A 13,796-nucleotide genomic window follows, 5' to 3' on the forward strand; every position below is an offset into this window, starting at 1 on the left:
CATAAGTCTGTCCAGTTAGTACAGCAGATGCGGGGAGATGTAGCCTTACTCCTGTGCTGTGTCAGTAAGACAAGAATGCAGCATAGTCCTTAAGCTTGTAGGAAAAATGGTACATATTGATATAGAAATGGCATGTGATCATGTACTTAAAGACTCATCAAAATGCATATGCAGAAGGAATGGACATAGTAAAGATTGCATATACAACCTTAAATTTAGCATTGTCTTTTTTAATGCTCGACTATAAAAGGCATAGGTACAACATTTCGAATCATGGGGTCTTGCTCCATGATTGGGGTTCCCGGGAACTACAATAACACAAATAATAAATAATATTTTTATGAAGGGGAAAAACCCTGCATCATTGCTTGGAGCTCCTTTAATGTGGTATTTGTAGTGATATTAGATGAGACTAAGCTTTTGGAGAACTCTTTGTGGTTTCCATACTCACATCAAGTTTTCCTCTTTTTTCCCAGGAGGGGCAAGAAGCACAGTATAATTCTGAGGACGCAGCTATCAGTGAGAGTCCACGTCTGCATTGGTAAGTGAGGTTCGAAATGACAAAACAGAGAGTACTCTGGGATACGAGTTTGAGGAATATGATGAGATAGGCTTGCTTTCTACAAAGTTAAAATGAATAGGCCATATCTTGCTCACCCTCCTTGAAAAAAAAATACCTCCCACTGATTTCAGTGGGATTGTTGTATGGGTGAAGTGAAGAGCGTTCTACTTTCATTAATAATCAGGGATTTATCTCTAGGAAATATCAAAGTGACTAGGCATTGTGGGTAAGAGCTGACATTACTCAATTTGGACAGCTGTTCCTGGATCCTGATTTGAAACATACCAAGGGATATGTAATAATGTTACTAATATAAAGGTCCCGTATTTTCAGTATTTACAAGTCAAACCTTTTCTTTTGAACTCTGGATACAGTATGGCTGTATCTAAACCTTTAATCACATTTGAGGAATTGACCCAGGAGCAAGCTGGAAAAAGGTTTAATTTCTAAGTTATATGCAATTTTGATTGAAAAGGGTGTTGATAAGAAAACAACCAAGATGGGAAAGGGATTTGGACAAATAAATTGATCTGGATTAGAAGGTCTCTATATGGCAAGGCAGATATACATCTTCGATTTGTGTAGCTCATAAAGCATATTTGTATAAATGTCTTTTGACTCCAGATAAGATCAATCATATTTTTGCTACTAGGGAAGTGCTTTGTTGGAGGGGCGTGGAGGAAAGGGGAACATAGTAGCACACATGATGGTTTTGTCCAGAAACTAGACAGCTTTGGGAAGAAATTATTAAAGACATTCATCTTCTGACATTTTGTCATCTTCCTAGAGATCTCCCTGACCTGCTTACTTAATGCTCTACTAAAAAGATCTACAGTTTAAACAGAATGACAAATTAATTTCTTTTTTATTGTGTTGCTTTGTATTGCACATTATTGGAGAGCTGTGACTTCTCCTCCAGGGAATTGTGGCATAGTAAAATATGGACTATCCTCGTAATGGAAAAGTTTTCACATCAAGTACCTGTGCAAGAGAAGCGCCAAAAAGAGAATAGGTATTTAGAAATTTGGTCACCCTTTTTAGCATACTCAGAGGAGGAGGGCTCCACAGTCAGCAAGCCAGAATCTTTAGCCAGGTTCTTTGAATATTAACCTGTTCCTGAATGGGTAATGTACAATGTAATATGTTAACCTTTTATTGTAACTTTACCTTAATAAAAAAGTTTCAAACATAAAATGAAGAGGGTTTGGCCCATGTGTGATTGAGGGGAAGTAATCTGTAGAACAGAGGTCTCAAAGTCCCGGCCCGCGGGCCATCTGCAGCCCGAGAACCTCCCCACTGCGGCCTGCGGAGGAGAGACGCATGCAGCCATGCTGCCAGCTCTGTCTGCTGCGGGCACCGCCCCCCACAGCTCCCATTGGCTTGGGGAGAGGGACAGAGGTACCATCACTAGTTGCCTGGCAGAGTCCGCCGTGGAGGCAGCATCATTAGTTTTCGGGCAGAGTCAGCCATGGAGGCAGCGTCACTTTTTTCCACAATGAATATAAACAAGTCAAAATACCGAACACAACTATCTGATGCACACCTCATTGCAGTCCTGAAGGTTTCATCTGCTCAGTCACTGAGTCCAAACATCAATAAACTGACAGAACTGAAGCGTTGCCAGGTGTCTGGCAAAGCTAAGAAATCTCTGGCAGGCAAAGAATTGTATAAAGTTGTACGACAGTTTCATTATTTCTAAGAAATTTGAAATAAAAAATACAATATCAACGTTTTCTTTTCTGAACACCATCTTCAGTGACCTCATTGGCCCACTGGGAGGATTTGAGGACTGGCACTGGCCCTAAGGTAAATTGAGTTTGAGACCCCTGCTGTAGAAGTTTAAGAAGCACAATGGAGATTTTTGGTGTTGTACACTAAACTAGCTGTGATGTTAAAGCTGTGGTGCGGATACTTAAAAGTGCTTGCACGATCCATGTATCCACAGCATTTGTACATACCCCCTAGATTATGCTTACTGGGTTGAGAAGAGGAGGTGAGAAATTGCTGGCTGACAGCTAACTACTGTATTTTAGTAGCCTGTAATATTTATCTTTCTGCATATTGTGGATCTTGGCCATGCAGACTGTCATTATCACTGTCACGATTTTGGAAGTACTCTGGTTAGAATATTGCTGTCCTAAGAAAAGCCAACTGAAACAAGTTAACGTGTATCTTAAAATGTCCACATAGTACTAACGTGGCACGAATGAAGTTACCCTCTGGAACATTGCCTATGGCAAAGTCAGTGCATTGCAAAGGGAATTTTATAAACCAATCTGCTGCACAGCAACTCATTTAAATGGACCTTAGTGGTAGACGCTAATACAAATGGCTTGAGTGCACTGATGTTGTCATACCAGGACATTGTAAGTGGCTTGGGTTCATAAAAAAAGAATGTATCCCATAGCTTCCTTTTTCTCTCCTTCATTTCATTTTCTTCCATGATAGGTTACTTTGGCACTTTAGCCATTCATACTGTGCTAGTCTGGATTCAAGAGATCATAGTCTGAACACAGAACTATAGCGACACATGTTTTTAGGCTCATTAAAGGAAAAAAAAAGCTGAGTAAAGATTCACTTTATTTCTAAGATTGTAGTGTTGTCTGAGTATTCATGAAATCAGACTTTAAATACAATTAAACTTTCTTCTTAATCTAGGGACACATTCTGAAACAGCCTTTATAATAATTTGAACTGAACATAAGCAACCTACAGAATTCCTCAAATGCCTCCCATTGAGAGCTGTCTCTAGACAGCATCGTGTAGAAACAGATTCCCCTATACTAGCTGATTGAAGAACAACAGTGGACTATTATTTGGCATATGTGCTTTGCTATTAGGGAAGAAGCAAGGATGCCAAGACTAGGATGATTGTATAAATATGAATTAAATTAAAAACAGTTTGGAGAAACACTTGTTCTGGCTGGCTATGGTATCTTTTCAACAGACCATTAGCACAAGAGAAAATTTCATATGTTTCCTAGAATCACAAAAAATATTTCCTCATGTCAGATTTTTAGTTTGGCCAGAGTGCAAAGAGTCAGAGCATTAGGTTTGCATTTGCAGTTATCTGATGGACATGCACAAATGTCCTTGAACATATGTATCTTACTGTACACATTTTAACTTCCATTTTCAAAAATATGTCTCTCAGTGTAAAAGGCTATCATAATGTTCTGTGCATAGATGATGCCTTGAATTTTAAATCTGCAAAATTTAATTTGGATCTGCACTTTTGGCTAGGTGCATTATAAATATAGGGGCAAACTGCAAGATCTGGATCTGATTTTAGATTCCAGCCCCCTGCTGAAGTTTTTGGAGTTTTCAGATCAGAGGTTTTGTTTCAGCCCATGTCTGATTGTAATGTAGTTTTCTTAATTTTTTTATAAGCTACTGTGAAATAATAGGGAACTCTGAATGGTTTTTAGTGTTGGAATCATTCTGAGAAAGGTACATGTCAGTTACACTTTTCAGAAATTAGGAAGGGTGTTTCACTGGCAATGAGTATCTGTCTTCATCTTGCGTATCTGTCCATATCAGCTGCATGCTACGCCTTTTTCCAAATATGAGCATTAGGTTCTGAGGTTGAAAGATATATTACTTTTTTTTTTTTATTTGGGGGGAGGAGGGTAGAAGCCAGGAGTTAGAGCAATTTGAGCTGGTGTTGTATGAAATAAGAAATGTGCTTCAGATCTTTTCTTTAGTTCCACCCACCTGTACTATAATTACAATAGTCTTTCTTCACAATGTGCTTGCAAAGGATTGTGCTTAGAATGTGACTGTGTTTAAAGTCATCACTATAGTATAGCTGTTTTACTAGAGAGCATCAGGGCTGTTGTCACATAGCCTGTCATCACTGCCAGACTCCCAATCATAATTTGCATTTAGGGCTGAAATAAAGATTTTGTTTTTCTTTGAATAAAAGCTCCCTTGAATAAATTGTCCAATATTTTTTTCCATCCCTAAATCTTTTCTTTTTTCATGTCAAATATGTAAACATTTGTGTTCAGAATGTCAAAATAAATTTCCCTGCATTAGGGGATGCTACTCTCTTGGCAATACATTGGGCATTAGTGCCAGCAGATGTATTGACTAATCTTTTCTGAGCTTTAGGAAGTAGTAGTAGTTACAATCCCACCTCCAACTTGTGACAAAGGAAGCCTCATAACATTATGCTCAAATTAAGAACTTGATGGAAGAAGGAACAAATAGCTTTTATAACTATTTTTCCCTGTCTTATTTAATCCCAGTTGAATCATATAATGATTAATGTAATCAAACAAATGAACAGTTTTAAAATCAAGACTTGAGTGAGCTGAAATTTTGCTGTAGCTTAATCCAGTTTTTTGTTTATAGAGCATAAAACCAGTGAAAATGATGGGCTTAGTTTTGCACCAATTAATGTAAATTGAGCAGAAACAGGCCTTAAATGGCCCAGTTTCAGATGCCTTGTTCTCAGTTCTATCAAATTTTGATTTTTGTTCGGTGTAATTACGTTGACAGCGAGTTAATACTCCATGGGTTAAGTCTCATTGGTGTCTTGGCACGCCTTATATCCAAATTTCCTTGCTTTCATTTGTTTGTGACCTAATATTATTTTTTGCACGTGTGTTTTAAATATGGAAGATTACTTGATAAATTCCTATGTAAACCAAGATTTGGCCTAAAACATCAACAGTGCTAAGAACTTTCACCTTTTCCAGCAAAACACAGATTTCAGTCAGAGCAGCTTTTGACTAGTTAGTGCCCAGTATTGCATGGACAAAATTCTGGGCTTTCCCTAGCAACACCAATTAACTCAATAATTACGTACTGCCAACATTTTTCTGTGACAGATTAATAGAAGAAGAGAACACAGTGACCAGAACAAGGGAACTCTTCATTATTTTTTGAACGTTCACTTTACTTTTTCTGTATGAGAGTGGCCAGGCAGCTGGTATGCTGTGACCTCTGCTTAATACCATACCTTAGACCTTAATTCCTCCTGTGCTGCTGACACATCAGGCAGTCCGGTGCCTCCAGATATTATGGTTGCTCGCTAGTTGTGGTACTACATTCCAAGTGATGCCAGTACATTCAATATCTTCTGTCACTATCTTCTGCCCGTTCATCCTTGGCCTTTTTTGCTTTCTCTTTCCTCCCTCAGGTACTCAATTCAGTGCTTACTTAACATGTCTCCGATATGGTGTGCATGTCACAACCATCTGAGCCTTCTTTCTTTGATTGTTTTCTAACATGTCCTGCTCTGTCAGCTTCCTTACTCTCCCATTTGTTATTTTGTCTTTCCATGTAACACTGCTCTACAGCCAAAAGGCTTCTGAAATAAATGTAGTCAAACTTTACTAATTCTGGGTCACTGAGAACGAAAATGATGCTTAAAATTGTTGATTGGCTCTAGTTTTCAAGATATGCTATTGGGTCAGTATATACGACCCTTGACTTGGGAATGGCGGAGGATAAGTGAGTTATAAAGGGAAGGGGTCTCAATTTAAACCAGAAATGACTAAAATACATCTTTGACTGGATCTATGAATAAATCTATGACTGGGTTTGGACAGTACTTGCTTTTTAGGCAAAACAATGAATGATGCAATCTGAAGCTGGTATTGCATCATACATGATATGAATTGCATCATGTTATTCCTAGAAGTCATGAATGATGCAATCATAACGAAGCTTACATCACTCTGCTGAACAAATTGCCCTATATCAGCTCTAGAAATCATACAGTGTCATGCTCTCTTATTTGTCAGTGTTTGATTTTGCAAAGGGACACATTTCTGTTTAGCCAAAGTGAGCAGAGATGCCTCATACTTGTGTGAACAGTGAAGATAACTTCTGCTATGTTTGTGGTGAAGTGACTTTTGCATCACAAAAGCGCAGTATAACCACTATGGTTAAGAAACCCTATCACCTTTATTTTGGCTGCAAAATTAGAGATCAGGACAAGAGGTGGGCCCCACACATATGCTGCAACACTTGTGCAACAAATCTTCGCCAGTGGTTGAACAGGAAAAGGAAATCTATGCCTTTTGCAGTGCCAATGATTTGGAGAGAGCCAACAGATCATGCCAGCAATTGTTACTTCTGCATGATGCCTCCAGTTGGGAAAGGTGTGTCAAAGAAGAAAAAGTGGATTGTGCATTATCCAAACATTCCATCAGCTATACGCCCAGTACCCCACGGAGAAGGAGTGCCGGTTCCTGATGCACCAGAATCATTCTCATTTGAGTCAGACGAGGAAGAGGATGAAACTTCTGGTCCTGAACCATTAATGTCACAGGACCCACATTTTCTCCCATCCTCCTCCTCTGAACCACACCTCATAAGACAAGGTGAACTGAATGACCTTGTCAGGGATTTGGAACTATCCAAGAGTAAGGCAGAGCTGTTGGGCTCCAGACTACAGCAGTGGAATCTCCTGGCAGGTGATGTTAGGGTTTCCATGTTCCATGACCGTCAAAAGGATCTTGTCCCATTCTTCTTCATGGAAGGTGATCTTGTAGCCTGCAACAACATCGATGGTGTGATGGCAGCCCTCAACATCGTTCACGATCCAGATGAATGGAGACTGTTCATTGATTCATGGAAGACGAGTCTTAAAGCTGTTTTACTGCATAATGGCAATGTTTTGCCATCAATTCCAGTTGGTCATGCAGTCCATATGAAGGAAACCTATGACAACATGAAACAACTTTTGAGGTGCATAAACTATGACCAACATCAGTGGCAGCTTTGTGGCGATTTGAAGGTTGTTGCTCTTTTGCTTGGTCTGCAGACTGGATACACAAAGTACTGCTGTTTTCTCTGCGAATGGGATAGTCGTGCAAGAGATTCCCACTACATCAAGAAAGATTGGCCACTCCGACAGTCATTGGAGTCTGGGAGGAAAAGTGTTCAGCATCCACCACTTGTTGAATCAAGGAAGATTTTCTTACCACCCTTACACATCAAGCTGGGTCTGATGAAGAACTTTGTCAAGGCCATTGACAAAACACAAGCAGCTTTCAAGTACCTCCGTGGAAAATTTCCAAGGTTAAGTGAAGCTAAGATAAAGGAAGTTGTCTTTGTTGGTCCTCAGATTTGTGAACTTCTTTGAGATGATGCATTTGACCATGCAGTGCGTGGCAAAGAAAAGACGGCATGGAAAGCCTTCCAGTTAGTGGCAATAAATTTTCTCGGAAACAACAAGGCAGACAACTACAGGTTGTTGGTGGAAAACCTCCTCAAGGCATACAAAAGCCTTGGTTGCAAAGATACATTTTTTGCACTCTCATCTAGATTTTTTTTCCACCGAACTGCAGAGCAGTGAGCGACGAGCACGGCGAGCGATTTCACCAGGACATTTCAACAATGGAGAAACGCTATCAGGGCAAATGGAGCCCATCAATGCTTGCAGACTATTGCTGGACAGTGACAAGAGATGCTCCATTTAATGAATACAAGAGACAAGCTAAGAAGCGCCGAGTAGACCCTGAATAGGACTAAACTATGTACATAATAGTTGTTTGCCTTTTGTTTCATAATAAATTTTATTTATATAACCCCTTTGCTGATTTTTAAAGTGTTACATAAACAGGACAGGTGAAATATTATCATGTAAAGCAACCATAAACACATGAAAAGACCTAGGTTTACAATTTATGATTAAAACTCTATCTACACAATATACATGGACATAAAATGTAAAAACTTAAATATCTTAGAAACAGTAGCCAATCAGTTGTTTTAATTGTCATATTTGAATTCAGCACATCAAAATATATAATAAATAGCACATTTTATCTCTGAAGCAGACGACTTCTCAAAAATTGTAGACCAGTGTAATGTGCAGTATCTTCCTCAGCCATGTCTGAGAGGCAGCCTCCAATCTGTTTTTGTTAGCCACTGTCATTGGACAAGTCTCTGCTCTGTATAGTAGCGTGCTCATGATTATACCAAGCTATGATTGCATGGTATAAACTGATCTTTGGTTTGCTGCTTAGTACACTAATAATTATCTCACTGTTACTTTGTGCTCCCCATACCTGCTTTTTATCTATCTGTTATCGCTCAGTATATACTTTGATTGGAAGCTCTTTGGTGCAGGGACATCATTTTCATTATATGTGTGTATAATACTAGCACAGTGAAGCCCTAGTCCGTGATTGGAGCCTCTAAGCACTATCACAGTTCAATAAATAAATATTATAATAACGAACTAATCACTTTACATCACTCTAGATGTGTGTGTCAACCAATGATTTTTTGCCAAGATATAGTAGTTTTGATGGACAGCAAATCTTTGCCTGAGGTAGTGCTCCATGTAACAGGAACTGCAAAATGTAATTAAATCAGCCATCCTGTTTGGCTGTGTGATTGCTATCAAAATGAAGAGGCTAATTCAATAAGGATTAACATTCTAGTTACAATATGCCAAAACAATGATTTTAAAGTTCATACTGATTTTATTTGTACGATTATAGTTCCTATCCTCCAAAATACTCTTTCCTACATTTTATTTATATATATATATATATATGTATTGTTTTTATTTACATGCACAATAAAAATAATTCTTAGCATTTATGTGGAGCTTTTACAACTATTAATGCATTTAACCTCATAGCACCCCTATATATATTATAGCAGGAACAACAGCAATTGCAAAATAGAGTCCATTTTATCCCCAGGTATTCAATCACTCATAATTTTTTGAAAATTCCACTTTATTGGCCCCTTTATCCTCTCTGTTTACTAGGAATGCTAACCCCAACCATCCCGATCCCTCATTTACTCCTTTTCATTTTTTCCATGATGCTGCTTATGTGTGAAATACTCTCCCCAGATTGGTCCATAAGTCCCTCTTCAAGATCCAACTGTACTGTGATGCCTGTGGGAAACTGTCAGCTGATAATGATTAGGTAGACAGGCTTGCTGAGCAAGGAGGATATCTTTATCTTAAAGTGATTCAGAACCACCAGTTAGAGCACATAGCTAATCCTCATCCTCCCTGCTCCTTTTCCTTCCCATTATTGGTCACAATCACTTGTTGCATATGTTGTTGTATATTAGAACCTGATCCTGCAATCATTCTTGCATGTGTTTAACTTTATATATGTGAAGAGTCCCATTGAATGCCTGAGCCTCAAGTCTTTCCCTTTGCTGCTCCTGGATTGGTGTACTGGTGACAAAATCTAACCCTTAAACCAGTAAAGTTATCTGGTACCTAAGGACGAAGAAATTAGTGTAGATAGACAAGAAAGAAAAAGGTCTGACGTGGAAGTTACATAAACATAGGAAAAAAGTCATATATTTGAGAAACCATATATGATCATGTCATAAAAGACTATACTGTATTGCATTCTCTCAAAGGGCTGAGTTAAAGTTCCGCATGTAACCACACTGTTGGCATTTCCTTACTTTTGAATGCTTAACCATGCAACCTGAATGTTCAAACAAATGTTGCATTTGTTTGGAATGTGTAAATGTACACTGTTCTGACAGTTGGCCTATGGTAATAGTTGCAGATCCTGTGAAGTATCTTCTGATGTTCAGTAACTGCTTTCCCTATTTATGGGTTCTTAGGCTAACAAGTTATCTCCCAGGAAACGAGAACTTTCGTAACTTATAATGGGCCCTCCAAAATATGGGAAGACAGTGTCCCATAAAAACCTTTCATAATCGAGGCTTAACAGAGGTTTCAGGTCTTTTCTTTGAATCTCTCATTTGGGCCTGTGAATTGTGATTTACAGGCCCAAATGAGAGGCTCAAAGAGAAGAGGTTCTTTGAGGGGCATTTTACAGATTTCTGTTCAGTGTTAGAAATACCTAATGGAAAACATTTTAATCTTGAAAGAAAGAGCATGTGGTGAGCATTAGCAGCTCAGCAAAACGTGCAACCAATTCGGATTTAATTTAAAGGGAACAATAGAGGTGCCTCGAGAATTTGTCGGAAGTGCTGTGGTTTCGAGTTCATATGCTGATGGTAACAGAACTGCAAAAGAGGTGAGTCGCAAATGCTTTATTAAATATCTTCTCAGTATAACTGGAAAGGAAAAGATGAATTCCACTCTTAATTGGTTACAATGATGATGCCAGATGAGGGTTGTCCATTATTGATTTACAGTCATGATATACTCCTCATGATTCCTGCTGTATTTTAGTGAAAGTCATGGTTTAAATGAAGATAATAAACAACATGTTTATTACAAGTAAACTGAGATCATACAAAAAGGAAAGATGAGAAAAGGCGTTCCAGGTTTTTTGGGGGAAGATAGAGGGTCAGCTATTTTTTTTCTAAATGGCGTAATTTAAGTACTAGTTAGCAGAGCACACACACTATCTTGGGGCTGTTTCCAGATGTGATTGGAGATATCTGATTCAGCTCCTTTTCAGTTTGTGTGAAACATGAAATGGCTGCAAAGCACAGCAATAAAAATAGCTTTTTGAACTTTTTAAGATTATTTAAATTAACTTTACCCAGGCTTTGGAACACTGATGCTCTTAAGTCCAGTGGTTCCCAGATCAGATGGCTTCAGAAAAATAAATTAATATAAATAATTTTGCTTAAAGAACTGGTCTCCCTTAAATAATGGTGTTAGATTTTCCTGTTCAGATAAATGCAAACATGTTCGGACAACCTGATTCTCTGGATTAACCACAGCACTTCCTGACAACTTGTTATTGTCCTTGCTTATGCTCAGTAAAGGAACATTGCATTATGGAGCCGTAGTCATGGCTTCCTGGTGATGGATACACTTACCATTCCACTCTGAGCTCTGTTTTGACACCCCCCCACCCCCCGCACACACCCATTCTCCTTTACTCTCTTTTGAAATTACTCCTTCTATTTTGAAAATATTAAAGTTTTGCCTCAAGCAAGATCTGTATTAGGTCAGAGAGAATTTTAGACAAAGCGGAGAAATCTCTGGTGATTATCTCAGAAAAGCTATTCAAAATCTTCATCCTTGTAGTGCCCTAAGTTTAAAGCTGCAGCACCATGAAAGTTCTGGAGCAAAGAAACCATAGCCTCCATTAGCAGTGGGCTGCTGTAATGTACATATCCTGTTTTAAGAGGGCTTGTTCCAGTTTTGAAAGGACTGCTGTGACTGAAAATTTGGAATTTGCCCTACTCTTGTGCCTGAAAATACAGCAGTGATCAACAGGACTTCTCTGTTATCATCTCTCTAACTATGTTTTAAAATTATTTTGATTCCCAGAATGATTTTTCTCTTATTACAACATTAAAAACTATAAGGCAAGGAAAAACTCAGTTTTGACCAGTAGCAAATATCATTGAGCATTAAAACAAGGCTTATAAGAAACAGCAGGTCATCTTCACATGTGTCTACAGAATGCAATGTCAAAGCTAGACAAATGGGTGTTAGGACACTTTTTTTATCCATTTGCAAACTTGTTAGAGATATTTTTTCATATAATTTAAACTATTGTCATATTGTATTTTATTGTAATCTGGAACACAAAAAATCCAGCAAAGATTTTTATTTTTTATTTTTTGAACTTGCGTTCTAGCTACACATGAATTTCCTGTGGGGATTAAAAAAACAAAACAGTATTGCTTGGCACTTTTATAGCACCTTCATTCCAATGATTTCAAAACGCTTTTCATGCTATAATGTTTCACAAAAAAAACATGAAAATAGGTAAGAATTAATTAATTGGCATGTCTTGTGCTTACTGGTGCACTGTAATTAAAATGTCTAAGATGTAACATCCAAATGACTGGTGTTGCAATTGTCTGGTCTAAGCATAAAATCTTAGATCTCTGTGATCTATAAAGGGATTAACACAATAATTTCCATCTTTGAAAAGTGTAACCAGGATGAAACTTAAAAAACAAAACAAAAAAACAACACAACCTAGTTGTATATGCACAAATAAATTATATATATATATACGGACACATACTGTTTATAACAAGTAGGATAAGGATCTGGTCCTGCAGATATCTACTAATGAGTTGTAGTATTTACTACTGTGGGTAGTTTATTCTCCTTTTTAAAAAACAATTTGTTTCTATTGAGCTTACAAGTATTGTTTTAAACTGTTATATTTATGAACAAATATTAGTTTTTACTTAGATGTTTAAAAGGCTTTCGCCCATAAATAAAACAGGGGTAGAACCTGTCACTAATTAATTTTTTTCCCATTGTGGGTTCTGCTATAGTTATAGGGCCTGTTCCAAAGTCCTGATTACACTGTTGTCTGTGGAAGTCTTTCCACTGACTTCAGAGGGCTTTAAATCTCTTCTGGGGGAAATTTGGAGGTACACCTCCTCAGTGTGAGACCTGGGAGGCATTGTGATTAAAGCAAGCATAACGGGTCAGATCCTCAACTGATGTAAAGCTGCATAACTCTGTTGACTTCAAAGGACTATGACAGTTGACACCAGCTGAGGCTCTGGCCTGATATCTCCTTCAGCTCTAAGTGAGCATGGCCACTGCTACACCCTTGAAGTCTATGGCATTTATTCTCAAACTTTTCCATACAGTGACACTCTCTCCCCCCCGCCCCCCCACACACTCCCATTTCATCTATCTGGGATCTATCCGGGATACTCATCCCACTTAGCAATATGGAAAGGGAAAGCTGGTTGCAACCACCTGTTAGCTCATCTTCTGGGGGTTGTGACCACCCCACCCCAGGTTGAGAAACTGTACACCGTGGGGGTTGCACAAGTGTGTCCATAGTTGCTTATATCCTACAGGATAGTATGACAACACTGCATTGATTTATATTTAGGTTTTCTTTGCAAACATAGGATATAAAGGCTTCATTTATTTTATATTAAATGAAATTTAAGTTCTGCTGAGTCTCGTGAGACCACTATAGAATTGCCAGGATTGAGTAGTGCTGTGTACTAACTTAGTTTGACCCCTCAATAACTGTTGCAATACAATACAATACAATAAATATTACTAAGTAGCTCAGTGTTATTTCAACTTAATGCTCTTCCAGAAATTTATAATAAAAGTTCCTATATTTCATTAAATATAGGAAATATCAGTCTTCTACATAGCAATTTCTCATAACCTTGTGCCAGTAGCTGAAACTTTTTTCATAAAAATTCCCTTTTAATTCTGTTTGCTTATAAAGTATAGCTCTTTGTTCCAAAATCAAATCAGTTTCAAGCTTCTGGGACTAGATTAAGACCACCAAACTCATTTTGCTTTAGCGTTAACCACAGCACAAACAAACCCCTAACTGGAAATGAAAAAGGTTAAGTCTGTTAA

General features: G+C 38.1%; 1 protein-coding gene across 24 annotated transcripts in view; it reads left to right on the forward strand.

Moving 5' to 3' along the window:
- Nucleotides 1-13,796, forward strand: part of FHOD3 (formin homology 2 domain containing 3) — a 655,971-nt gene that overhangs the window by 95,877 nt on the left and 546,298 nt on the right. For 20 of the 24 annotated variants that reach the window (XR_010598462.1, XM_065583978.1, XM_065583975.1 and 17 more), the window contains exon 3: nt 477-541. The exons of the other annotated variants lie outside the window; for them this stretch is intronic. Coding sequence is in view for 18 of the 20 variants with exons in the window: in XM_065583978.1 (XP_065440050.1) it covers nt 477-541 (65 nt within the window). In the remaining 2 variants the exon portion in view is untranslated. The remainder of the gene's footprint in view (nt 1-476; nt 542-13,796) is intronic. 24 annotated transcript variants of the gene reach the window in all.

Source organism: Chrysemys picta, chromosome 2 (genome assembly GCF_011386835.1).
Source record: "Chrysemys picta bellii isolate R12L10 chromosome 2, ASM1138683v2, whole genome shotgun sequence".
Taxonomy (NCBI): domain Eukaryota; kingdom Metazoa; phylum Chordata; order Testudines; family Emydidae; genus Chrysemys; species Chrysemys picta.